Source organism: Sinohyriopsis cumingii, chromosome 7 (assembly GCF_028554795.1).
Source record: "Sinohyriopsis cumingii isolate HCF-2022 chromosome 7, ASM2855479v2, whole genome shotgun sequence".
Lineage (NCBI taxonomy): Eukaryota > Metazoa > Mollusca > Bivalvia > Unionida > Unionidae > Sinohyriopsis > Sinohyriopsis cumingii.
Genome location: NC_142967.1, coordinates 70,947,843 through 70,975,058, shown reverse-complemented (window position 1 = coordinate 70,975,058; position 27,216 = coordinate 70,947,843). Strand labels below are relative to the sequence as shown.

At 36.7% G+C, this 27,216-nt stretch overlaps 1 protein-coding gene across 1 annotated transcript in view; it reads left to right on the top strand.

Moving 5' to 3' along the window:
• Window positions 1–27,216, top strand: part of LOC149795486 (CDK2-associated and cullin domain-containing protein 1-like) — a 70,741-nt gene that overhangs the window by 9,165 nt on the left and 34,360 nt on the right. The window contains exons 4-6 of the mRNA XM_089965291.1: window positions 5,017–5,112; window positions 16,217–16,319; window positions 19,381–19,470. Of these exons, the coding sequence (XP_089821417.1) occupies window positions 5,017–5,112; window positions 16,217–16,319; window positions 19,381–19,470 (289 nt within the window). The remainder of the gene's footprint in view (window positions 1–5,016; window positions 5,113–16,216; window positions 16,320–19,380; window positions 19,471–27,216) is intronic.

Genomic DNA, 27,216 nt, shown 5'->3' with positions numbered 1-27,216 from the left:
TAAGGTGAATATATTTCAGTGTATGACAAATTAAAGGTTACGTGTGAACTTGCCAATTTTGTGTAAGCAGGATGTAATCTAGTTTACTTAAGTTATCAAAACATCCCAGAGTCCCATCTTCTGAGAAGAACTTAGATTATCTGGATATTCCAGAGACAATATCACATGAATACTATACACAAAACATTGGCCTGATTTCCAGCTAGGTATATTAGCCAGTGAAGGACACCCCACTACACAGTGAAATCTCCAGAGTTTACAGGTGAAGTCAGGTTTGCACTACACTTTACTCTTAGGCAATAGATATGGTGGGGGACCTGGGGTAATTGATGCAACTGATTTAAAACCCATAGAGTGAGAGTTACATCTGCTGAGAGTAGTACAACTGGAGGAAAGAGAATTCACGGGCATAGTTCACTGAACTACACTCAGTAGCACCCTCCACCAACACATGTAAAATAGGTACCATATTTACTGTATATATTGGGACTTGATAAAAATATAAAAAATTCTGTTCCGCAACTTAATGGTGTAACTTCATTTCACCTAGTTCATGTGTCCAAAGACTTAAGAAAGAAAATAAATTTGTGATGAATTTGCACACACCCCCCACTGCACGTTTCAATAACACAGATAAACAAAATCTTTATTTAATAATAAAATGAAAGAAACTAATCATATATTCCTCTTTTTTTATTTATCAAGAGCAGTTTTTTAAAGGAAAAAAGATATATGTATGAATTCCTTATATGTCGCATATACATCAATACTGCAGTGCTTATTGCTTATGTCAGATAACACACGACATTGTTCATTGACTTGAATATAGAGAAATAAATCGTGTTTGGTTGTACTCTTTGTATTGAATATGTTATCAGACTGAAAACTGGATCCAAGAAAATCGGAAATGAGAGAGAGTGAGAGTAAGAGATGGAAATATCAACTCATAGCTTGAAGCTCCTGCAATTCACACATGACATGGTGTAAGGTACAAAATAACCAAGATTGTATTGTATCCAGGTTAACTATATGACAGTATCTTGCAAATAAAAATCATTATTTGAAAATGCATTCAATATGAGCACAAATAAATCTTTTTGCCTGCATGGGTTACAGTAAGTATTATTAAAGCAAGTTATTGCTGTGTATACTATTTACCCTGTAAACACCAATGCCTGTTTGTATCAGTTGTCATTACAGATGGCAAGCAAATAAAAGCTCGGGTGGTGAATAAACACAACTGGCAGTGAGCAAAAAACTCATTGTTTGAACTTACCAACAGGATATCAAATACAGAGGCTATTTTATTACAAAGCAAGCTGACCTCAGAAGATGATTTGGGATCCTCTTAAGCATGCCAATTTTTATGGGGTTTTTGTATGTTAAATACCAAGTCAGCCAACATAGAGAAGCCAACTTTGGTACCTTTTTACCAGTATTTACAGTTATTCTGAAAATAAATTGAAACAGTGGAAGTTATTAATGGGACACAATCTAGTGCTTCATGTTTGGAAATGATGACACAGCATTTCCCAGAAGATTTGGAGGAGAAAATAAAATTAAATCATTCGATGAACTTTTTAAAGCCAGAAGAGAAACTGATTTTGTTAACAAGATGATCATTAACTTGGATGAAACTCTCATTTACTTTGATCTCATTCCTGGACGGACTGTCAGTAAGAAAGGTTTTACAAATGTGCGAATTTGCACAACTAGTGCAGATTAAAAGTTACTTTAGTCCTTGCAGTTTCCACTTCAGGAGATGTTATCTGCATTGAGAATTTTTCATGGCATGATGAAGCTAAATAATATGAAAGTGTGGACCATATTTGTACAGGAGAAGGATTGGGTTGATGAGAAGATGCTGCAGTGGATTAAAGTGTTTTATCTCAAGTACACACTTTGCTTTTTTTTTAAAATGAAATTTAAGTTTGAGCACATTTTCTGACATGTAATTTTCTTGCAATTTAAAATTGTCCCACAATTTACAACTGGAACAAACAACATGTCCCAAAACATATAGTGCACTAAAAATTTCATTAAAAATTAATTTATGGTGTCCCTTCAAATATGGTGTCTCAATGTATACTGTAAATAAAAAGTGTGTACTAGATACTGGCCATCTTTACCATAACCAGTTCATAAATATATGCATTCCACATTAAAATGTATTTTTCTCCTATCTTAATATGTAGCATACATTATATTGGTAATGAGGAAACTCTGGTGTGTATGTGTGAAATAAATATCTTCTCTTGCACTGGTCTTCATTTTATAATGTAATAAATAACATATTTAAAAGTTTCTAGGTACACCAGATATATTGCCCATTCTGGCAGAGAATTTTTAATCAGATGTTGTGTTTATTGTCAAGCCCTCATTTAGCAAATGGTAAGATATAGGTATATCTTAATTTTGCATTGATGAGAACAACACAGGGCTTGAAAATTGAAATGGTATGAAATAAAGGACTGATCTTTTCTGGCTGTAGATCAATTATGTATTATAAACATTAGTCCAATGGAACATTGATAATTTTTACTTGTTCCCATACATTGAATGAGATATGCTGTTTAATCCTTAAAACATCTTTAGGCCTCTTTGGTGATCACTGGCATCTCATCTTTGTCCTCATGGGTTTGAGTTTCAGGCCTGGCCAGTATGGGTATGTGAAAAAGCTTGCCTGTAGCTTCCTATGGGTTGGTAGATCTTACCAGGACTTTCCAGGGTTCTTCCTCCACCAGTTATACTGGCCACCTTGTATAGCCTACCATGCACTGAATGTTTGTGTTAAACTTCAGAACAACCAACCAACCCTAAGACATCTAAAAAGAGTCATAAAACTACTCTAATGCAATTGGAAGCTTCATCTTTGTCAATTAGACATTAGTCTTTTCTCAGCTAAAACTAAGCATCTTCTATATGCATTTACCAAATGTTTCATGTCAGACTTAGTTGTTGGACCAGTGCATGGCTTATGTTGATCTGGGCTTTGTATGGTCTTAAGTTCCTGGACCAATGCATGGCTTATGTTGATCTGGGCTTTGTATGGTCTTACAGTTCCTGGATCTGTGCATGGCTTATGTTGATCTGGGCTTTGTATGGTCCTTCTGGTCGTGGACCAATTCTTGGCTTATGTTGATTTGGGCTTTGTATGGTCTTACAGTTCCTGGACCAATGCATAGGTTATGTTGATCTGAGCTTTTTATGGTCTTACAGTTCCTGGACCAATGCATGGCTTATGTTGAGCTGGGCTTTTTATGGTGCTTCTGGTACTGCACCAATGCATGGCTTATGTTGATAAATCCTTGCACAGTTGTACTTAAAAATCTGATTTGCTGAAGAAAAAGTAAGCATGAACAATAATTTAAACTTACTGGTTCAGTTCACCTTTATTCCTGACCCTGATAATGGTAGGGGCAGATAGTGTTCTCCTTGTCTGTCTGTACATCTGTACATTCACCACTTGTACACCTTGTTTAGATTTTACATTTATGTCAGTCTTCTTGCATGTGGTGAGGCATTCATGTTCCATTAACTGATTTCTAATTTTCTAACTAATTCAGAAAGGAAACATCAGCATTCTGCCAGCTGACTAGGACATTTTTGGGTAGTCATGGTCTTTATTCCTGTATCCTTTCTGAAAATGTTCATCATTTCAGCAGTTTATTAATACATTTTTGATGATTTTTTAAAATTTAATGATGATGCAAGTTTGCATACAAAAAATTCACAAATAGAAATGTTTTCCTTTGTCAGTTTCATTTCTTGGATGGAGACACAAATTAGCAAATGAAAAGCCCATCCACAACAACAGAAATAATAAAATAGTATAAGCTTAAAGTTGTTTTAGCAAAATGGCAGATTTCTTTTTACATTTCTATGCAAACGGATGTATATTAACTCGGTTTTTAGATGATTAAACATTTTGTTATGTTTACTATTTCTTATGTGCCGATAGTTTTCATACGAGGCATGCATAAAAATATATAGTCATTTTTGAACTTTAATAAATGGCTGATGAACTAATTTAATATTTTATAATTTCCATATTTAACATATGGAAAATGCATCTTCATATTTTCACATGTGAAAATACCAGATTTCACATCATTGCATGCAATGCTGATTGTGTGTACCTACAGTAAAAGTCATACAACTTGTACTGGATCACAACTTTATATTGATCTTATCCAAAATGTCCACATACTTTAACATTGATTATGCCATACATATTTCTGGAGGCATGTAAATATGACCTTCCAAAGGAATATGGATGTATGAGGATCTAAATAGCGAGAATAATTGCCAATTAAAGGTATGTAGAGTCTGATTCAAAAAAATAACACCTATTACTGAAATAAGTTATCTTAATTGCCTACATGACCTGTATGTCTTTTACTATGCAGAAAATGTATTTGCAGCAAGGGGGAATGAGCATAAAATGAGTCAGAGTAGTAAACTGGAAACTGGACTATATTTAAGGCATGAAATTATGTTAGTAATTTGATCACCACTGTTTGCTTCTCTGCAAAGTTACATCCCCTTCACAACCATGTCAGTATTGTTAAGAACCTAGTGTGCTGCAGCACTCTGTCAGAATTGTTTTGTGGTCAGACAAGGTAAGATAGTTTACAGAATGTCAGAAATGTAAATTTTGTGACCAATGAGATCATCCAAAACCTATTTTCTTATAAATTGCTGATATTGTTATGATCCGCCTACAGGTATAATTGTAAATGAGGTGAACTTGTGAATAAGGGATGTTGATGAGCAAGTTTCATCATTTAAACTTTGATTGAGAAGCAAAAGGTTCATAATAAAATAAAATGCTCTTTTCCTCCATAAATAATGGATATATTTCATCATTTGATACAAAAGTGTTACATTAATACTTATGACTTTGCCACTTAATAAAATATATTGTTTCTTTCACCACAGGAATGAAATATATCTTGTAATAATGTAAAAAAGGAAAATATTCTCTATTTATTTTCATTCTTATGCATTTTTCAGATGCAGACTCCTACAAGCTTTATACACAAGTTTTCATTCCTGATGAACCAATACCTGCAGGCTTTGGGAGGAATTGTTCCAATATTTAATTATATGGTAAATGCCAAAGACTAGGATATATATAATCACATTGAAATTTGCCTTACTCCATTGAAATAATACATAATCAGCAAAATCTGTAATCCTCTTTCCCTAATTTCACATTCATAATTCTGTATAACAGATAGCTTTTAATGGTCCCTTGAATGCCCTATATAGACATGTTTTGATGTGCATTTATATTGTAGAATAACAAAATGCAGTTACGATCAAGATTACAGTTATATGAAAAGTAATTGTCATTCTATATTAATTAAACCAGATTTTTTTCTCTCACAATTATTGTAAACATCAGATGGTTTGAATCAGTATTAGGAAGAGTAGGTTGTATTAGTTTTAATTGAAGCCCACTTCAGTAAGATGCAAAACATACCAATTGCTTTTCTGTCGGCATCAGCAGTTTGTTATGGTTTTAGTTCAGGTTTTTCTGCAATGTTTTGATCACGAGGCTCATCATGCAGGCCATGGCCTTTACCTTTTAAATAACAAGTCAGAAATTATTAATCTGTTAAGTTTTAAGACTCTAAACATTTAAAAGATTTAGTAAATATTCTACAGCAATGATAATGTTTTTAGTAATTTTCAGAAATGTATGGTTTTGTTCCTGTTCAGCTTTTCTGGGTTTACATGTGATAGTCTCTGACAGTTCTGTTTGTTATTGCAGATTTATCTCCTTAATAAAGTTTAATATGGCTGCTATCCCTTTCATTTGCAAAGTTATTATTAGCATGTTATACCAGATATTAAATCCCGTTATACTAAGCTATGTTAGCACTGGAAAATGCCTAAATTTTTAAATATCAATAAAATATTTCAAATGAAGATTCATATAAAATAAAACAACAAATCTGATGATTGAAAAATTTAAAGGTCAGACCTATCGTGTATGAACTTGGAGTACAATGCCACATTTGGTAACTAATTGAGAAGTTCTGCACCAGTCAAGGCCAAGTATAAATCCAGATATTGCTAACTGGAATTCATTCATGATAAATTTTATTAGAATTAGACAGTTACAACTTTTTATTCAAGAATTTTATACTAATATAACAATAAGTATATCTTTGAGTGAGATACCACATATATTGTTGTGAGGGCTGACTAAAAGTAGTGGTAGAGAAATATAGGGTACAGTATTCTGTGAGTACTCTTCAAGTCTCCAAGCCAGCGATATATAGGTTACAGTATTCTGTGTGTACTCTTCAAGTCTCCCAGCCAACGATATATAGGTTACAGTATTCTGTGAGTACTCTTCAAGTCTCCCAGCCAGCGATATAACTAGTATGATATAAAAGATTATTGTCTCGCTAATTGAGGGCTGTTCCATTTAAACATGAATGGTACTCACAGAAGGCATTTTATTTAAAAAAGATATGCTTTGGTACTCTAATTATTTCAATTATTCACTAAGTTATTAATAACATGATACAGAATTATCATTGGGTGTCTAATTAACATTAAGTATGTTTAACTGGAACAGCCCTCATTATTCATAGAAGCTTTCTATCTGATTTTTCATATAATCAACTCTCGTTTTTCCCATGAGTCACAAATGTTTTCCTTATGCCCCTCATTCTTACCCCAGTATTTTTTTAAAACATTGCATCATCTTTCATGATACTGTAAATACTACTGATTATTTTCAACTGCTCATGTGATTATATTCAGTTCTCTTCCAAACACATATGCATTATCACTGGTACATGTATGTTGGTCAGTGCTGTCATGTTAATTGAATAGGACTTCTAGGCAGCATAATTTCTTCACATTTGAGGCAGGGCAGAAAATTGAAACATTTATAGTATCAGTTACAGATCTTGTAAAATTGACATGCTTGCCATATCAAAGGAATATTCTTGGATAGTGTTGCTTGTTAATTTGTGTGCCTCTTTATATATTTTTTGTTGATGGAGGAAAACTCATTACATTAACTGCTAAAGGAAAACTGCCTTATAAATGGAAAACTTTCTAACAGACCTACCTAAATTTACCTGGAAATATTATGTTGCTTTATTGTCCAGAACATAAATTGTGTTATAATGAGTTATTTTGACAGAATTTATATTGAAAAGAAATATTACCAAAATATTGCCAAATTGTCAGTGAAAATGGACTGCAAGTAATTTCTGGATTTCATCCATGGAGAAATGCTTTATTTTTTTCTCTCCATAAATACTTTACTTGATCACATTACAATAGGATAATTGTTTGGTACCATTCTCTCTATATAATTATGGGGGCAAGGGACAGTTTTATGCACAAATTTAATGCTGCATTCACGGTCTAGGATAAAAAAATAATTAAAAATATACAAGTAAGGTAAAAGAAGGTCCATATTTTGAGATAGCTATAACAAAACAAAGCATAAGAATATTTTTCACTTGACCACAGAAGTCAATGGTAGTTCATAGCAAACAAAGTTTATGCACCCCACCCCCAAATTTATACCTGCACTTTTCACATCCAAAGGTCATTTCTTACACCATGTGATGCTCACAGTGCAAACACAAGCCCTTTTCCTAGGGGATAATTCTGCAAAACATTGTGTACTAAACAGCCTGATGCAGTTGAAAATAGTTGTCCTCCAAGCCATTTTTGAGGTACTTAACTTTCCCTGAACCCATGTGTTTAATGCTGGGGGGAGGGGAGGGGGACTAGCTCTTCTTCCTAGCCAACTATTGGTCTTTCACTATCTGCAAACTGCATAGTAACTATGGGACGTGTACATGCCAAATATCAATTTCAAGAACTCAAGCCCAAAAACCTAGTTCACAAATATATCTAAATCTTTAATTAGTAAGCAATAAAAGTTGAATAAGTCACACCATAGCCTTAAGTTAAGAAATTTTACAAGGGCCAATTTACAGAACTATCCCCTGCCATCTATAAAGAAAAGGGGAAACAACTCATACATGTTAACTCCCCTTTCTACCTGCTAAGTGGCTACTGTTATGCTTGGTTTAAATTAGTTTTTACTTTCACTAGCAATGTTCTAAAGATACCCTCCAGACAGTCAAGTTAAATTTCTATAACTTTATCATCCACATTTCTTTTTCAGTGGTACAGTAAGGGCTGTACCAGTAAAATATACATGGGACCTAGGGAAGGTACTTTTAATCTTGAATAGTCATCCATAGAATGATGATTTGGTTGCAGTTTAGAATTTTGTATTATTTACATATGAACTCTTTGGGTAATCTGAGTAACCTGGGATATATTTTTAAAAGAGTGCCTTCCCTGGGTACCATGTATGTTTAAGTGGAATAGCCCCAAGACAAATTTTTTTTTGTTATGGTGCATACAACATTCTTGCAATTATTGTACCATTTGTTATTGTCACATGTGATTTTGATCAGTAAAATTGAGTTTCACCAGAATATATATAATTTGTATGCAATTGTTTCTTTCTCTTTTTACTACAGAGATGACAACCAAGGGCCTAGAACTCCACCAATGAGGTGTGAAGGCTTACAATAATTTATTCCATCCATGTATAACAATATTAAGAAAACAATATGGCACCTCCAGCTTGGACTACAAAGCATATTTTGGCTTTGGGTACACTGTTTTGACTACCGATCAACTGATCCAGCCATATTAATGAGCTATGTATGATTCTCTGTCAGGAGTCTATTATCTCCAACTTGTGAGCCAGCCACCTGGACATAATGCATAGCAGGCTAGCTGTACTTACCATACCGGACACGCGAGCCAGACTGCAAGGCATGCAGAGCATATATCAGCTTTATGTGTGCTGCTTTGACTGCCAACTAACTGATCCAGCCGTATGAATGAGCTATTTACGATTTAGTGTTGGGAATCTCTTATCTCTTATCTCCAACTGGTGAGCCAGCCATCTGAACATACCGGATAGCCTGCTAGCTTCATTGACCATACCACACCAGTCTGCCAGTCTTTCATATGCCATTCCGACTGCCAACCAACTGGTCCAACTAAACAAACAAAGATCATTACTCAGTTATCTCTTACTGGCTAGCTGGAAGACCAGTTGATCAGTCTGACCATTCCTATGAAATTCAAAGCAAACCCATCCGATTGAGTCAAACCTGGTGCACCAGACCAGCATTCCATAATGCGGTCATGTTGATGGAATATCCAGCAGTGTTTTCCTTTTTACACATTTGTGTGTCAGAGATGCACTTCTGAAAAATATGTTGCACAGTTTTTGTTGCCATGCATATTTTTGATAAAAAGGAATCACACACTGCTATCGGGATTTGTTAAATCTTAATTGCAGAGGATATGGGATGGCATCATGTCTGCTTTGTTATGACATAGTAGCTTTCCCTAATTTTGGAGTACTCATGTGATTTCCATCAGGCACATCAACATGTTGTCCAGACAAACAAATCTTGTTGCTTTTCTGACTAGAAAACTATCTCCAGATGAAAATTACCTGCCCTCAGAATAACCAGCCAAGAAAGTCACAGAAACAGAACAAAGGTAAGCAGTTATGGAGCATAGCTTTAAAGAAAAATGTAGGAAAGAATTCCCTTGGCACAACCATTCGGAGTAACCATTTGACTTATTGTTCACATGATTGTGAAGACTGCTGAAGTAAATGATCCTTTCATTATATGGTCTAATAATTTCCAACACTGCCCTTGTTCACCATGAGACATTGCCTAAGGCATTCTTTCACAACAAAGAAATCATGAAGCTTGCAGAGAAAAAATGCATTATTCTGATTACAAAGGGGGTCATTGTAGTTTTTGTAATGGTATACATGTAATTTCTTGGTTTGTAGCATTGCTGCAATAAGAGAAATATTGTTTGTAGTTTAAGAGCTATTTATTATACAAGGAAGTTGAACCATTAAACTCTATGACTTTTGGATAAATGTGTTCTAAGAAAAAGCTAACTGACATTTAATTTAAAAGGTTTATTTGGGTTTTTGTATTGGCTTATTTATGTAATGTGTTGTTTTTGTTTCTTAATTGTGCTACAAAAAATATGAGAGATTTGTGCAGCTAAAATCCAAAAGGAAAATAAACTATGACTAGACATTGCATTTATTTGATTGTGCATGTTTGTTGATTTTTAATTTTCAGAGAGAAAATGAGAGAGTATGCAGCACACGCTGTAATTTTCTATGTTCAGTTGAAGCAATTAGGGATGAGATGAAACTTGTTCAGCACATTCTTTACCCAGCCACCCCATTTTTTACTTGACCCCCCCCCCCCCAATATGACAACAAGTTGGGTTTTTTTTGCCCTTAATCTTACACTCCTAGGGGATACATTGATATCCAGTGTGCAGATTGATGATGGTGATGGAACAGAAATGCTGGAGTATGCTGATCTGATGGATTGGATGAAATTTAATTGATGGAAAGGATATATAGGTGTTTGTCTCCATTGGAATGCCATCTTCCACTTTCAATCAATTCTACCTATATGGTCAGTGTCTTGGTACATTTAGACTGTGATTAGGACATTTCATCATTTGGAATCTTGCTTCAACCATTAAAGATTGCAAAAATTACCAAACAAGGCCTGAGTGAACCTGTTACAATGTGAGTTTACTACTGGACCTGTGATTGTCAGTGGATCCTTCAAGAGAAGGCTCATCATATCAACCTATTAGAAATGAAAGCCATTCAAAATGCACATCCATTAGACGTGGTCCTGATAATATCAGACATTTCACTTGTGGTGACATGCCTCTGTGCGGGTGAGACAATCACCAGACCTTTGCCTCACACTAGGGGAATATCTCCATGGGTGCTCTTAATATCAGGTAATATTCAATTCCGACACATGCCTAGTTAGCTCATTGTCCTGACCGACTCATTATCAAGGGAGGACAACTGCTTCATACAGAATTGCCCCACTAGGAGCCTTCCACTGTGTCCATAGCCTTTGGAACCATCTGATGTTTATCATTTCTTTTTCATTCTTCCACAGGGGCCCCGAGTGGTCTAAAGCACTCTCCGTTACGGATCACTGCCATCTCACCTCTGTCTGCGTGGGTTCAATTCTCGGATTCAGCTAATGTGGGTATGTAAGAAAGCTTGCCAGTAGCTTCTCGTGGGTCGGTGGTTCTTTCGGGGAGTTTTCCGGGTTCTTCCTCCACCATTAATACAGGCCGCCATGTATAACCTATCGTGTGCTGAAAAATGGCGTTAAATCCTACAACAACAACATTCTTCCACAACCCCAGAAGCATAGGCTGTACATAATCTTTTAATCAACTGGGAGGTAATGTGGCCATACACCTTCACTCCATCACTACTGGTTGTGAAAACATTTAAGAAATGAGGGGTACAGACTGCAGTATCTCAGATTGCTCCACTAAGATGAAACACCCTGGATCAACATTCTACTCATTTTAGCCGCAGTTGTACTCAAATAAGTCAGTGACTCTTATTCTGCTCAAGCAGTCAAGATTGCCACTAATCCATCCAAGTCCCAGACAAATTCCTCCTTCACTTGTGGCTCCTTTCAGAGATGGTCTGATTGAAAAGGAGTTTGGAGCTTAAATTCTGGAGAGAATTGCAGCAGATGAAGATCTTCCACATTGAGGACATACAAAGGGAAATTGTGCATCATCAGTGACTGATGTCACATCAGATGAAGTTGCACCACTGTCAACATTTATTCCCCAGTGGTAAACATTCTCTTTCTCTTGGAAGACAAGCCCATAACACAATCAAGGGATAGTGTTCCATGATCTCAGACACATTCCAATTTCATTGAAGAGATGACTTCAGCTGTAATAGGTAATTTCTGACTCGCAGTCCAATTCTGACCATGCTCACTTATATTATTTGCAATGGAATCTCTTCTGACTTGGCCTTGCTTGATAAACTTTGAGCCACCATTCCCCACTCACCCACCTCCTCCACTCAACTCCAACACATCCCACCCCACACAAACCAAACCAGTTATCATGCATAATTTATGATAATGCTACCTTTAGCATACAACGTAAGCTACATACAGTATCCATAGATCTCAACTAAATGCAGTTCCAATTTTATTGTTCAGTCATTATAATGACACAACCTGGTTTGGCCTCAAGAAAAGTTTGCTGTCTCTGGTCAGTTTATAAGAACTATTCATTTCCTGTCCTTGATCAGTGTGTCAATAGAAGAAATGCAGGACCCTATATGTACCCTCAGATGTTACCTGATATGTGTCGACATATCTGCATCAACTGTGAAAGAATATTCCTATCACTGAAGGCAGGAATGCAATACATAACCATACAAATGCGCTGGCTGCTTGGCTCTGAACTCTCACAGGATCAGGTACAACTAATGAAGATTTCAGTTCTCAAAATACAGGCGACTTCCATGAGTCTGGCCTTGAATGTAATGTCTTAATTCAGGGCATAGCAGAGTCATCTGACTGGCATGCCCAGTCTGTCTTCTCAGCTTATATTTGTGTGACATGGCCTCACTAAGGAGAGTACTGAATTTGAGTTGGCAGTAGCTGCACAGATAGTGACCACTCCCCTCATTCATGAAAGCACAACCTTTGACCCTTGCTGGATTCAGCTGGGTAACTTTTGATGGTGAGACAATAATCAAGTGTGGAATCCCACAGGGATTACCTGCACACGCATATAAGCAAATTATCTCATGTTGTCATAAAGCAACATTAAAAGTTCATTCTTTTAGCAGAGCAGTAATTCTCCTTCCTAGGTGTCACAGGTAGAGATAGGATGATCAGCATTTTTCCTACTCTCTCATATCCTCCTAATGTAATGTAACCAGGTAATGTATTTGATGGAGGAAGCCATTTTTTTTTTCAAAATCACATTACAAATAATCCCTTCCACTCCTTCACAGAATTTGGGCATCCTGTAAGTTATCACTCAAGAAAAAAATTGGTTTAAACAATGGATAATGATAACCAACTGATAGATTGATAGGGGAGTAAACCTATAAGAGTTGCTGCCCTTTGTGTGTGTATGTTATGTTTGTGTGTATGTGTATGTATGTATGTATGTAGACTCACCCACACACAGAAAGACATTATTTTCCATCTTTCTGGGAGGGCTGGATTTGGAGGCAGCACAGAAGTTTATCTAAATGAAATGTAATCATCAGATAAACATAATTTGTTAAAAGAGTTTTTGTCTTTTTGTAATATGATGTTTTCCATCATTGTTTATGTAGAATGGCATTATAAATACAAGCAAATTTTAAGTCTACCATTTCATTTTATTCTCATAGTCAGTTTCTGAATTGAACTCTCATTGTGATCTAGGTATTTCATAACATTGATTAATTTTTGACTTTGCATGGTAATTTCATTGTTCATATACCATGATTAATAAAAACAATTTTCTGTGCCTACCTTTTTATTTTATATTTGAAAAGTTAATCAGTTCTAGAAGGGGGCCCCTTGTGTCCGAGCGGTCTAAAGCGCTCTTCGTTATGGATCACTGCCATCTTACCTCTGTCTGCGGCGGTTCGAGTCTAAGATTCAGCCAATGTGGGCATGTGAGAAAGCTTGCCAGCAGCTTCTCGTGGGTCGGTGGTTCTTTCCGGGGTTTTCCCGGGTTCTTCCTCCACCATTAATACTGGCTGCCATGTATAGCCTTTCTTGTGCTGAAAAATAACATTAAACCCCACAACAACAACAACAGTTCTAGAAATTTACTTTCTTTGACATTGTGAGCTTAATCTTTTTTTTATTGGAGACTGTAGATAGTGTATGACATCATTAATCAATATTGCATTTGATAATGCCCATCTGTAGGATACCAACTAAGAGCAAGCTAAGCTGTGGATTACCAAAATGAAGAAATCAGGAAATTTCAAAGGAGAAAACTGCCATTGTACAATAAATAAATAATTTTCTTTTCATCAAGTCCATTGAGCGGTAATAAACAGACATTAAAAAGATAACAGTTTTGGGTTTAATAATAGTATTGATAATTAAGTCAACCTGTCTTTATGCTAACATAGAGTAGTCTCTTGTAACAGGTGTTCTCTCAAAAGAGGTCATGACACTATATAGAAAATTAATCTGTGCCTTAAAGGTCAGATGTGGATGTTTCTACTTAAACTTAGTCATCAGTCAGCAGTATAGACAATGTCCATTGTTCCTTTAAATTATCAAGTCAAGTTATAGCATACATTACCTCCCCATGAAGTCATTGCTGATGTAGCGTAGTTGTGGAATGAAACTAGCTGTGACAGAGAAAATATCATTACAAAATCATGAGAAATGAAAATGTATTCTTCTAAATCAAATTTGACAAAATTCAAACAACAAAAGCTTCAATATATATATATATATATATATATATATATATATATATATATATATATATATATATATATATATATATATATATAGTGACCTACAAGATAATTTGCCATTGACTGGTGAACAAATGAAAATGAAGAAATGGAATGATGTGCATTTTTTGGGAAAATTAAGGTAAACAGTGCATTAGAGCAGTCTTAACATCAGTGGAGTTTTATAACTCTTACTTATAAAGCTCCTCAAGAAAAACCTATTTTTAGATATTTGGAACAATTCCCAGGCTAGATTTTTGTAAATTAATTGGAAAAAATCATTTTATTACCACTGTAACAAAACAATTCGATATATTTTCACCATGTTTACTTGATATTTGCCACTTCGTTATAATGGGAATCATCTGTAAAAAGAAACTGATTTTGATTTAAATTTCTCTACCCCTGTGGATGAAAGAGACTTGTTTGTTGATTTCAAATACTGTGCCAGTGGCCTGAGGGGTTAAAATGTTCACCTCAGATGCAGGTCACGGGTTCAAATCCTGGCCAAGTCATACCAAAGACTTATAGAAATGGTACTAGCAGCTGCCTCACTTTTCACTCAGTATTAAGAGGTTAGTGTTATGACTGGTTGGCCTGGTGTTAGGATAATGTTATTGGGTGGGACACGATGCCATATGTTTGCAGGATTATGCCCCTGTGCTAGACATCACTACTATAAACTACCACACTGCAGATTACATAGTGATATAACTCAAATTGTTAAAGATTCTTTAAAAATCCAAACACATGCACATTGATTTCATTTGATACCTTTTTCTTTGTTCTGCCAGTATAGAGTCATATAAGAAATTTCAGTTTTTGTTTGACTCGGTGATCAAATTATAACATTATGAAAATTGTATTGCCGATAATAAGCATGGAACAAAATTGACAATGTGAAGTGATCAAATATATTTTGATGAGACTCCCCTTGACCCCAGCTTAATCAATCAGTAATATTCTGCATTTTATGAGTCTCTTTTGACAAGTTCACATTTAACTTTGTTTTTATAATTAGTCTTTTTCTATTGAGTGGTACAAAATCCAACCAGTTAGATAAAAATCTGATTGGTTGGAATTTGTACCACTCAATATGTTTTCATAGATATTAACTAAACTTGGTGTGTGAGTATTAAAACAAGGTCCAAGATGAGTTTAATGATGAGTTACACTGCCTTTTATAATGAGGCAACCATGCATTTTGGCTGGGCATGCTACCAACCCAGAGTATGAAAAGTTCACTGATGAGCTACTCTGCCTGTTTTACTGAACTAATAATGTTTATAGTAGCTGAGATAATTATCATCCTAGAAATTATTTCTGAACAGATTTTGACCATTATGGTGGCCTAGTGGTTAGAGCATCTGCCTTGGATGCAGGAAGTCGCGGGTTCGAACCGCAGCAGAGTCATACCATAGACTTATAAAAATGGCACTAACAGCTGCCTTGCTGGGTGTTCAGCATTTAGAGGTTCATGTTAGGACTGGTTGGCCTGGTGTCAGGATAGTGTGACTGAGTGGGACATCATGCTACATGTCTGCGGCATAATGCTAGACATCACTATAAACTGCCACACTGCAGACATTTTAGTGATATGACAGAAAAATTGTTAAAGCTGCATTAAAAATCCAACACACACACACACACTGAACAGATTTTGATGAAGATTGTTATAAAAAATACCATGTTCATTTTTTCGGTACTGTTGCATTAGATTGAATTGGATTAGAGATTACCATAGTACTTATTGATAAATAGATTTTAAAAGCTTGGAAGAGAAGTTAATTTTATTATCTGAAAATATATTTTTTTCTCTTTCAGAATAGGTTTTATGTAGAAACAAAGTTAAAAACAGATTTAAGCCATGAGTTAAGAAACCTTTTCCGAACTGTAGTGGTAGATAAACATGCATCAACCATTCTGTGTAAGTATGACAATTTATTTGTTATTTATCTGTATTTATAGTATGATTATAATTATATTTTCTTGTAATAATTATTGCCCTCCTTTTCAAAGAAAATGCGATGTTTATGTGATCCTAACAGCTGGACAGACATATCTAATGAAGTGCAACTCTAGACTGTTAATGAATGTTTGAAACCTTGGGAAATGTTTAAGTGTAGTCCATAAAATGTGTACAGCAATTTTAGAATTTTGATTTATCCCCTAAAGACAGGATAGGGTATTGGAATTGGTTTTATGTCACTACAGTAACTCCAAGAGTTGTTTGTCTTTTGTGTCTGAGAATTTGTTGGGGTTTTTTTTCTTTGACCCATATGTCAACATATATCATGTAATGTTGAAAGAGATGCTCTGGCACACAGATGTGGTCTCTGGGTCTTGACCTAGAAACTTTTTGTATCCCAACCCTGTCACCATATATGCTCTTACTCATTTAGACTTGCACAAGTCCACTTTTCAGTAACTTTTCCCCTTTTCCATTTGGTATCAAATTCCAATGGGTTGTAAAGTAAATTGCCATAATTTGTAGTTTCAGCTGAGTTTGAGAATGATAATTGGTGCTCTGTCTAGAAATACATTAATGCAAAAACCTCTGCTAAAGGATGTAGAGAGTTACTTGTCCATGAACATTATTAATTTCACATTTGTTTGTTTTTTCTTCACCTTTAATACAAACAGTATGTGCTGACAGGGAAAAGAAGAATATACATTATTCAAGCCTGTACAGAAGCAATGCTGTTTATCCATTTTCAGGACGTTTGCAGAAATACAACTATAGATGCAGCACTTGTTACCATTTGCAATGCTTTTGGAAAACTGGTTGAAGGAAAGTAGTTGATAAGTAAAACTTTGGAGGAAAACATTGAAAAGTGGATTTACACTGTTCTGTTCAGGGCATGACAGGACACATTCATCTATGCAACTTCTTTATGCCTTTAGTCCTAAAATGGAGTTTTTATATATATATATATATATATATATATATATATATATATATATATATATATATATATATATATATATACATGCAGCCAACGGCCTAGATTTTGAATGGTACCAGAGAATTTTGAGAGACACCAAATGGCAATGCGGATGATGTTTATGTGCTGTCAAATGCATCCACTATTCCTGAAAACAAAAACTTTTACACACTTCCAAAACTCTGCTCACCAGAAACTGACCAAATGTGAAGCAAGCAACCTTTTTAGATGTGTTTAAAATATTTACAAATGATGCCAATCTGCCTTCATTACTAAACCAATATATAAACTTATAAACAAATGCTTCACAAATTCTCTTTTCAGAATTTTTATCAAATTTGACAGAAAGCAATCTCACATAGAGGTTACTCAGCTTAGAGCTGACCTGGCTGTAAGACCAAGTTAATGGTTTTGGCACTGTCTGGCACCTGTCAGCCATCAAGTGTCAGCCATCCATAATGCTAATCAAAAATGGGTGGCCAGTCTCAGCAAGGCTTGGTAGCATTGTCCCACACTCATTCAGTGTGAAGCCATTAAATTGTGTTAATGATCCTGTCCCACACTCTTTCAGTGTAAAGTCATGAACCTGTCCAACACTCATTCAGAGTACAGCCATTAAATTCTATTCATGACCCTGTCCCACACTCTTTTTCAGTGTAAAGCCTTTAAATTGGATTCATGAACCTGTACCACAGTTTTGGTGTAAAGCCATTTAATTGGATTATTGACCCTATCCCACACACTTTCACTGTAAAGTCATTAAATTGTATTCATGACACTGTCCCACATTAATTCAGTGTAAAGGCTTTATATTGCATTCATGCTACTCTCACACTCATTCAGTTTAAACCATTAAATTGTACTCATGTCCCAGTTACAGTTATTCAGTGTAAAATCATGAAATTTTATCCATGAACAAGCCCCAGTCATTCAGTATAAAGCCATTAAATTGTTTTCATGACCCAGCCCCAGTCATTCAGTATGAAACCATTAAATTGTATTCATGACCCAGTCCCAGTCATTCAGTATGAAACCATTAAATTGTATTCATGACCCAGTCCCAGTCATTCTATATGAATGAAGGTCAAAGAGAGTTCATGTTTATGGGAACATAATCACTATTCAAGAGGAAATTATACACTGCACCGGTGGCCTAGTGGTTAGAGTGTCTGCCTCAGATGTGGGAGGTTGTGGGTTCGATCCCAGGCCGAGTCATACCAGAGACTTTCAAAAATGGTACTAACAGCTGCCTAGCTCGGCGCTCAGCATTAAGAGGTTAGTGTTTGGACTGGTTGGCCTGGTGTCAGGATAATGTGACTGGGTGGGACATCATGCTACATGTCTGCGGCATGATACCTCAGTGCTAGACATCACTATAAACTGTCACATTGCAGACATCGTAATGATATGACTGAAAAATTGTTAAAGCTATGTTAAAAATCCAAATCTCATCACATCACATTCTGTATGAAGCCATTAAATTGCATTCATGACCCAGCCCCAGTCATTCAGTATGAAGCCATTAAATTGTATTCATGACCCAGCCCCAGTCATTCAGTATGAAGCCATTAAATTGTATTCATGAAATTGTCTCAGCCACTCAGTGTAAAACAACTAAATTCACAACCATGTCCCACAGTCATCCAGTGTAGAGTCATTAGGTTATATTAACAACCCTGTCCCAATCATCTAGTGTAATTACATTCATGTTTTGTCAGGGACAGTATTATGCTGAGGTGCTTTATAATAAGGGAACACTATATAATAGCCTTTTTGAAGTTTTCAGATGAGCAAATGGAAGTTAATGACATAGACTCTGTGTTTTAAATGAAATTGAAGAATTAATTTGCAACATTTGTCAGGCTGACAAAATTGAATATGAGAAGCATTACAGGAGAGAGGGGCACTTCATTGAAGGAGCTGACAATAATCTTCCTTTCTTTACTTTACATTTGTTTATTTTTTTAAGGTTTGTTTGCATTTTGTCATGCCAATCCCAAGTTACTCTCAAAATAACACTGATCTTTTATTTTATTATTTCAGCGTTATTAGAAGATGCAAATTCAAAACCATTTACAGTTTCACCACCAACCATGGCCATGTTAATTAAAAACCTACACTTGTTAAATCCAGGTATGCTTTAAAATTACTTTGTCTGTTTGCCTGAAATGCAAACAGCTTGAGATTGATTTGCTCTGTTTTTCATAGACCAAACAAACATAAGTAAGGATACACAGTAGATGCTAGCCCGCTTTGTTATGGTCAGGAATTTTATTGGCATATATAATGCTCCATTTTTTTCAAAATTTAATAAAGGTTTGAAGCAAATGTAACTATATGTATTTGAAAGGAATTCCAAATACAGCTGTAATCAAGATTTGAACCGGGTTCTTTTTTTATCACAGGCAGGCACACATACACAGTCGAGACCAGCTATAGATTGGTTAGTAAGTGAACACGTATCTAGACTGCTCTTTATCTTGGCATTTGTCTTCCATGTCTACATACATTTCTTAGTTGTTCATTCCTATCCTTTCATTCTATGATTACCACTCGTAATCGCACCCATCTCATTCACAAAAGAATGAAGCTGCATTCCTTCCCAAAATCAGTAACTTGCATGATAAGTGTGTTCTTTGTAGTGCATAAGTTTGAACAATTGTTGGGTTTTTCCCCTCAAAATCAGCCCACATCATCCATTTCAGCTTGTTTTGTTTTTTAGAAAACTTAGTGTGTCACAAATTAAACATAGTATTGATTACACTCTGTGACATGGAGATGTTGCAGATCAGATTTTATTTCCCAGACAGCAAACATGCAATGTGTTAGGTGATTGTTCTCATTTCTGATTGGATCGATACACTTTTTGAGGTGTAACAGGTTTTACGTTTAGGTCAAGCCGAAATAGCATGATAGTAATACTGTGATAGAGAATGCATATGCTGTACACTGGGCTTTGCATAATACTAGGATATATATACTGGTCTTTGCATAATACTGGGATATATACACTGGGCTTTGCATAATACTGGGATATATACACTGGGCTTTGCATAATTCTGGGTTAGCTAGATCAGCATGTTCTTTCGTACAGACACTTTTGTATACATACAAAAATGTGAGTAGCTATGAAAGTGAGTTGCTCTTTATTATGCAGCTGTACAGCTTTTATTGTATGAAAAGCAAGATTTTTATGCCACACAACAAATCTGGTAAGGCATATAGTGTTACTGAACATACACCTCTCACTTGATAACTCGTGCACAACGGGGTCCACAAACATAGACCACACAATAAGCGAGGTGCGGGGCCCCGAGTGGCCGAGTGGTCTAAAGCACTCTCCGTTACGGATCACTGCCATCTCACCTCTGTCTGCGTAGGTTCGAGTCTCGGATTCAGCCAATGTGGGTATGTGAGAAAGCTTGCCAGTAGCTTCTCGAAGGTCGGTGGTTCTTTCCGGTGTTTTCCCGGGTTCTTCCTCCACCATTAATACTGGCCGCCATGTATAGCCTATCGAGTGCTGAAAAATGGCGTTAAACCCTAAACAACAACAACAAACAACATAAGCGAGGTGCAAACTACCAAGGGACCTCCAAAAAGTGAAAAAAAAGTAATTTGACATCAAGAAAACCTTGTGAGGGAGCACCATTAGGGAACTGTTCTGTTTATTGACTGATTCCTCATTTTACAATCACTTTGATAATAATTTTTAATAATACACTTTTTCTAATGAAGTTGTTTGTTATTCTGTTTAAATAACGTTTATTATCAAAATGTCCAACATATGAAAGATCGTTCCAACTGGTTTGGACAACCGTCAAGTGTACACGAAAAAATCTGTGTATTATGTCACTGCTTTTAGGTTTCTTGATGAGTCTGGTTCCCGTAGTGGTGTTTTAATATTATCCTGCCAAATCGAGAGTCCGCAGAGCAGGGAACTTTACTAACTTTTGATACACCACCAAACAAGATTCCTTTTTTTCAAAAACACGCGACATTTATTTTGTGAGAAATTGTCTCAATTTTTTTTTCCATTAGTACAATATTTATGTTGTGATTTAATTGGAAGTAATAATAAAACTTCTTATTATCCTTTAAGATATCTCTAAGTGCCAGTTCAAGAATTCTCTGAAACTTGCTTGCCCACAATGATCCATATTAGTGAATGGAAGCTCCTTATTTTATGAAGTATTCATTTTGCTTGGCTGCCTTGTTATCTTTGATCACAGTTATGAAAGAATCAGTTAATTTAAGGTAGTTTATGTTACATACACAATAACATTTATAAGTGTTTGATTGATCAAATGAAGTGAGTTCACCTGATATACGACTGGGGCAGCTAGATTTTAAGTTTGTAGGATTTTGGTGGCTTTTAAGTTTTCTTTTATTCCACCTCCTTTATTTGATTCAAAAGACATAATTAGCATGGTAATACAAAGGAGGCCAGCTTTTATTTCAGTGCAACAGTACAACAAATAGTTCCGGAAGTCAGTTATCAAAACACGGTCGGCACTTAATTAGGATCTCAGAGAAATGCTCGCGGACATAGCTATTATGGTAGATTGATGCATTTTACATTTAATTTTAAGAGGACACACTGCATTTATGATGATTACACGTAAAAGGAACTAAATGATAGAACTAGAAAACAAATTTCAGTTGATAAAAATTTTTTTTAATTTGTATTTATTTATTAAAGTACTGCCTCCACTTGGCGTAAGTGACAATTTCATTGATGAGATTTCCTTAAATATCGTTAATTGCAGTGTACTAGAAATGTCGTTTGGAAAGAAAATGTAAAGAAATTTATGAACTATTTTTAAATTTGATATTTCAATGTGTTGATTAAAATTTCCAGGTCCTATCTACCGTTTCTGACGATAACATGAGCAATACATAAAAGTTTACGTTACCAATTTTGATTGCAATTTTCTTCCAAGTTCAACAAATAGGGATCAATTTTTTGGGTATTTTCTGGTATAAAAAATGGGAGCCATGTCTGACCCCACGTTATAAGTGGGTTTGCGAGTTATCAGGGCATGAGTTATTGAGGGAGTGGTGTACATCCATCAATCACACATTGAGTAAATTTTATATAAAGCTTAGTTTTTTTAGCCACTGGTTGTGCATTTATGCTCAGTGAATACATTTCTGATTTTTAACTTTATTGTAGACCAGAAAAGCCTTTGGAGTGGCTTGTTTGTTGTCTGACATCCTTCAGTCCATTAGCTTAAGTTTGTTATTGTTACTTCTCCTGAACTACTCTGAAGATTGCAATGACATCTCGTACATACATTCATCCCAAGGACTAGTTGGTCCTACATTTAAATGGTGCCCCTCAGACATTACAGTGGCAATTTTGAAAATCGTGATGGCTGCTCCTCCCAGATGGATGGTCATATTTTTATGGTGTCTGATTGGTCCAAATGAAAATGGTGCCAATCTGACATCCAATATGGCCACTACTGCAGCCATTTTGAAAATGTCGCTATTTCTACTTTGATACATTCTCCAATCACATGAGGAATATTAGCCTGCTACCTCAAGAATCATGCCCTACTAAAAGAAAAAAAATCATCTTTTTATATCTATTTTCAGTAGAGAAAGGGCAGTAACTCTTGCCCATTACTTCCCCTTGGCTCTACCAGGTGTCACTAGTTTTTAGCTTCACTGCTGTACTGATCACTCATACAGTTTATCCTCCAATAATCCAAGTCGTTTTTGTGTTCTAATTGACTCATTCAGTGTTCCTTTTGGATCTGTTATATGGATTAATCATTCTGTCGCAGGTTATATACTTTTACATTTTCTGCCAAATTCGAATGATTTTTGTCACCCTTATGGACTTTTTCCTTTTAAGACTACATCACACCATGCTTTCTTTGACCTCTGCAAGGTTGTTACAAGTTAGCACAACTTTGACATTTTTTCGCTTGCTCCATTCGTAACGGTGTTGGTTTTAGTGAGTTATTTGCATGCTGCATTGCTGATTTATGCTTTGTTTGTCCCGTCTTGTGTGGTTTCAGTAGAACGGTCAACTAAATATTTGAAATGTATAAGTTCAGAGCATAGTCTATAAATTTCAGATTCTGTTCCTTCATTAGTAATGGGGAATATTTTTATATTAGCAAGCTAGTAACTTGATGAATTACTAATTTATGCTTTTCTTTTTCTTCCTGCGTCATTTCAGCAGAATGTCATCTGAATGCTATATATGCAGTTTCAGAGCATGGAAGTCTACTGTGACTCTTGTTTTGTTCATACTAAGTATGCAGCATCTGTAATATGTGATCAGAGGAAGTTTGCACTACTGTATTAGCTAGTTAGTCACATACTGATTTACTAATCTATGCTTTTTCTCTTCATGTGTCATTTCAGGAGAAATGTTTAATAAATGCATAAAATGCGTGCTCAAAGCAATAGTCCATTCAGCACTGAAGGCAGTGAAAGACAGAATAAGTAAGGGAAGACAAACTACAGTCCATTGTTGGTGATACCAACTCATTGTGCAGTATTCCCCAATTTTAGGCAGCCCAGTGGGTGTAGCTCCCCCAACATGTCCAAACAATGCTTTAGGGACTGTAAGTCAGAGCTCATGGGGTTCAGGACTGGATCAACAATTACCACTGCCTTATACCACTGCACCATTACTGTCTGTCTAGCCATCACTAGCCATCCAGCATGGGAGACTTTTTGTAAAGACAGTCCAGCCTACAAGTTCATTGCTTGCATTTCCGACTCATTGGGTGAGTGTTTCCCAATTTTAGGCATCCCAGTTGGTATACGACAACCCAGCAGGTCTGAGCATGGTCTCGGGGCCTACAAGTCAGGATGCATTGGGTTTGTACTGGTGTCGGCAACATGCCCTTTCCATGACATATATTTTTTCAGTGAGGAGGAAGAGATGCCAAAATTTCTGGTTCCTTCCCTAATTGGATAGACTTAAGGTGACAGACACCTTCAGTACTGATCTCCCAGCACTTGACAAGAATATAGCAGTTGTTCATATGCCTGGTCATCTGTTTTATAAGACAGACAAATGTGCTCTGTGCCTATCAGATTTGTTTCGGGATGTTGTTGCACATTCCTCATTATTGGATTTGGCCTCATTGGCACCTTTCAGATTTGATGGAGACACCTAGAAATGGCCAAGATTCCTAGGGTCATTGACAAGGGCTGCTAACCATACCATTGCCAATACTTTGATGTGTTCAGCCAATTTACTTATGATATGGCATGTCGCATGACTGTGACACATCACTCAAACCTTGTCATACCCTCCCTTTCTGGACAATCCTATTCAGGTCACCCTTGCTTTGGAGGAATAGAGGAAGTTGGAGGCAGGCAGCTCAGGAACTGTCCCTCCACCTCGTCAGTGAACCCACATAGGTGTTTGGTACAACTCAGCCCCGCCAGTATAAAGGGATATTAAGCGGCCTCAGGACAAGGGATCTCAGAAACACATGTGGCAATATCTGTTTCCTCAGAAGGGGGGGGGGCAGGATGAGGGGGTCATCCAGGTCATTTGGAGGGTGGAGGGGCTTAGAATTTCATCATTCATCAATAACCCACCCCACCCTCTCCTCCTCCTGCTTTCTTCATGGATGCACCATCAGATCAGGAGAAGGATGCCTTCCTACAACAGGAGATATGGTCACTCATAAAAAAAATTGGTGTTGGAGCTACAATTCCTGCAGTTTTATTCAAGGCTGGTTTTTTTCTTCAGAAAGCATACAGCAAGTTGAGACCCATTAGTGACTGGAGTTGCCTAAACCAATTCATTGCAGCTCCAAAATTCAAGATGGAGACAGCGAGTTAAATATGCCTCTCTATTAGATGGGATGAGTATTCCATCAGTCTCAATCTGACCAATGCATATTTTCACGTCTCTATCTGCTCAGTGTCACAAATATTTTCTCCATTTTGCTTACCATAACAAAGTTTATCAGTTCAGAGTTCTCCCTTGAGCCACAACATCAGCCCTTGAGCTAATACCAAAATTATGGATTACATCATCACCCTGTTCCTATTGACATCATCTACAGCTATGGCTGCATACCTGAACAACATCCTTCAGAAACATGTAAGTTCTATTCCACCTCAAGGCAGGAATGATCTCTCTCTTTTAGATCATCCAGACATTCTAGTGAACTGGGAAAAGTCAGACCTCCATCCATCCCATAATTTTGTCTCTCTGGATATGGAATAATAATGAGAATCATCAAACTATTGGGTCCACTTCCAGCAGGACTTGGATTTCTGCAAGAGGTTTTTTTGCAACTTATTCAGTGCAGCAGCATGGCCTGAAGACCATCTTTTTTATTGCAGACATTGCTAGTGTACTGGCACCCCTTTTCAAGTCTCCTTGATCAAATAGTCATGAACACGCCCAAGATTCAGTCATTCTTGAATCAGTGTTGCATCCCAAGTTGGCTGATCATGGGAATTCCACTGGAGAAGCCCCAAGTAGAAATAACAGTATGTACCAACACTAATATGCACAGTTGTGGTGTCCACCATTTGCCAGCCTTCACTACTGTCAGCGGTACGTGGGAGCTAGGGGAATGGCATCTACACATCAGCATCCTAGAAATGAAGGCTGTCATCAATGCCTTTCACTACTGAAAAGATAAACTCTCAGGCAAAAATGTTCCTCATTAGGTCTGACATTTCTGTGGTGATGACCTATCTCCTCAAACTAGGAGGTTCCAAATCACCTGTCCTGTCTATTCTGATTTGGCAGTTTCTTGTGACAGAAGTCATATCGATGTACAAATCAGACACATTCCTGGCAGATTTACTGTCTTGGCCAACACTCTGTCCAGGAGAGTTCAAGTCCTTCAGACTGAAAGGTCTTGTCATGAATTGGTCTGCACTCAGATTTGCACACTTTTGGGGGCATCCAGTGGTTGACCTCATTGCAAGGAGGTGGAATTACAAGTTAATCTCCTTTGTCTCTCCAGTTCCAGACCCAAAAGCTTGGGCCATGGATGCAATCATTGGGGAGGGGTTGTGGGCATTTGGCTCCCCTCCTACAGTGCTGAGACCGAAAATAACCCAGATATTACAGGGTCAGAATGGCAAGATGATTCTAATAGCCCCTCTCAGATTGGACAAGTCCCGGTCACCGATCTACACATTCAAGCAATAGATCTGCTCAGGATGATACCAACCAACCCAAATCTTCTCCAACAACCACAGTCATGGGTAGTCCTTTCCTGCTTAGACTGTCGTCTTCTTTTCCATGCTCAGCTCATATCAGAACAGCCTTGCAAGACAAACAATTCAAGCCTTAGATTGTGGAGAGAATCTTGAGAGCAAGAAGGTCCTCCACTCTGAAGGCTTACGAGGGAAAGTTGCTTGTTTTCAGGGACTGTTGCCATACAAACAATATTGTACCTCTGCATGCCTTAATCCCTCAACCAGCCAACTTTTTTTTCTGGCTCTTTGAAAAGAAACAGTTGGCCCCAATCTCTATCAATGGCTACCGCCTCATGATATTGGACACATTCTGGCACCATGGCAGACATGATTTGGGGCATGATATCAACCTATCAGATATTTTAGCCCCTTTTGGTCTCAATTAACCAAAATCACTCACTTTGTTTCCAAATGGAACCAATCTTTGAATCCATTGAATCCTCTAGCCCACACTTTGCTTAAGTCACTATCATACAAGTCACATTTCCTGATAGCTTTAGCTTTCACTTGCTGGGTAAGCTAGCTGCATGCCCTTTATGTTGACCCGAACTCTCTTCAGTTCATATCAGAGGGTTCGGTGGTTTTCTTGACACAACCAGGATTTGTAGCCAAAAATAGGTTACCATCTGTTGGGAATTCTAGCTATTCTTCCCTAGAAGGATACCTGAGGTAGAATTT